We start from the raw sequence: 2251 nt of genomic DNA on the forward strand, positions 1-2251 counted from the left end.
CATTTTACCGTAATTCGTGTAGTGCAATAAAATGAGTGATACAGAGGTCGAACCATCGACAATCCAAAGTGTTGCAAACTTGGTGAAAATGCAACGGGACCGTCTCAAATATGTGGAGGGAGTCTTAACGAATTTTGAAAAGACTGGTGAAGTTCGACGGACAAAATCCTATTTCGCTTTGAAATTAACGCAGTGCCAAAACACATACACGGAGTTTTTCGCCACGCATAAACAAATTGTGTGCTCTAACCTTGGAGCTACGGATGAATATTTCACAGACGAATTGGCACTCGTGTTCGAGGAAAAATATGTGTTAGCTTACAGTGCGATTCAAGATGCGCGAGAGGAAAAATTTGCACCGTCTGAACCGATTCCAACGGGATCGCAGGACTCAGCGCAACACATTGTTCAACGAAATCATTCCAGTGTGCAATTGCCATCGGATTGAAATGCCTAAATTCTCGGGCAAACATACCGATTGGCCGAGTTTCAATGATTCATTTACTCGTTTAGTGCATCAAAACCTCGCATTGGATACAATTCAGAAATTAAATTATTTAAAACAAGCATTGCCACCGAATCACGATAGAGACATTCATGAGATGCCGTTAACCGAAGCTTCCAATCGCGCCGCATGGGATTTGCTCGTTAAACGGTACAACAGTCCACGAATTCTGTACATGCACCATTTGAACACACTCTACGCGTTGCCGGTGCTACAAAAGGAACGTGCAGTCGATATCAAGTCGGTGTTGAACGCAGCAAATGTGTGCATAACGGCATTTCGACGTCTGAATATTCCAATCGATGACTGTGACCATTGGATTGCCCATTTGATCGCGACCAAATTGCCGACTGAAACTCATCACGATTGGGAGCATCATTGGGGCAGCCACAGTGAAATTCCAACATTTTCTGACCTTGAAAAATTTCTAAATGACCGTTTATTCACTTTAGATGTGATTGAGAGCCGAGGTACCGTACACTCGGTGTCGATGATGAAACCCGTGCATGACTCACACAAAGTCTCGAATACACATGCGAATGACTCGAAACAAGTGAAACGAAACAAGAATTTTGAACGGAAATCGTTTCACACAACCACGGCTCGAAACTCAAACACCAATGGAAACAGTAATCCGACGGAAAATTGTCCAGTGTGTAACGGCACTCACGTTGTTCGCCGTTGTCCAACATTCATCGCAAAGGATTGCTTCGAAAGAAAGGCACTCGCTGATCGTCTAAAGCTTTGCCTTAATTGTTTGAGTCGCCAACACCTAATTGCACAATGCGGTAGCGCCAAGAACTGTCTTCAATGCGGCCTACGGCATCACACAATGCTGCATTTTCCCGTTACTTCATCGAATAGCGCTGCGAGTTCAACGAATAACGCCGCGAGTTTCACAAATACCGCCGTTCCAGGGAGACCAGCACCAAATCAGGCGAGTAACTCATTTTCAAATCCTGAAATGCGAACACTCGCAACAAATGTTTTTTCGACCATTCATGCTCCAAAATCTGTCTTGCTCGCGACAGCTCTCATCCCAGTGGAAAACGTGAAAACCGGTAAAGTCACCGTTTTACGTGCACTCATCGACGACTGTTCAGAAGGCACGATTATATCCGAGCATGCCGCCAACGTTTTGGGTCTTCGACGAACATCTGCCATCACCGAAGTCAACGGCGTCAGCCAAAACCATGCTGGAACTAGCAACGAAATAGTTCAGTTTGCATTGCGATCCAATGTACATCGAGATTATCGAGTTTTTGTCGACTTAGCCATCGTAATGAAAGTCGTCACATCTGATTTGCCAAGCCGACGGGTTACGCCCCAAGATTGGCCACACATTCATGGATTAGTGTTAGCTGATCCAACTTACTTCGAACCAGGGAAGATTGATCTGCTCATCGGCTCAGAATGGTCTGCATCGATCATGTTACCAGACACACGCATCGGTCAACCAAATCACCCAATCGCTCGAAATACATACTTTGGGTGGATTTTGCATGGCCAGACAGCATCAATTTCCAAACCAAATTCAGCTAACAATCAAAAGGTCACCATACGGACTCATCACACGTCCATAGATCTCAGCGCATTATTTCACGACTTCATCGAAGCTGAAAAAATATCGCAAGAGAAATCGCATACCGAAGAGGAAAAATGGTTTATGGATTTCTTCAAACAAACGCATCATCGTCAACCCAATGGAAAATACATGGTGCGTCTTCCATTCAAATCATACAATTT

At 44.5% G+C, this 2251-nt stretch overlaps 1 protein-coding gene across 1 annotated transcript; it reads left to right on the forward strand.

Annotated features, from left to right (window-relative positions):
• Nucleotides 1-449: 449 nt before the first annotated feature.
• On the forward strand, nucleotides 450-2222 carry LOC129571911 (uncharacterized; the record flags this gene model as incomplete). The annotated part of the gene is made up of 1 exon (XM_055451783.1): nucleotides 450-2222. A coding segment is annotated over exon 1 (1773 nt), but the record flags the coding sequence as incomplete, so codon positions are not given.
• Nucleotides 2223-2251: the final 29 nt, after the last annotated feature.

This window comes from Sitodiplosis mosellana, unplaced genomic scaffold (assembly GCF_009176505.1).
Source record: "Sitodiplosis mosellana isolate CC-2019 unplaced genomic scaffold, AAFC_SMos_1.0 Smas_scaffold_3673, whole genome shotgun sequence".
In the NCBI taxonomy this organism is placed as follows: Eukaryota; Metazoa; Arthropoda; class Insecta; order Diptera; family Cecidomyiidae; genus Sitodiplosis; species Sitodiplosis mosellana.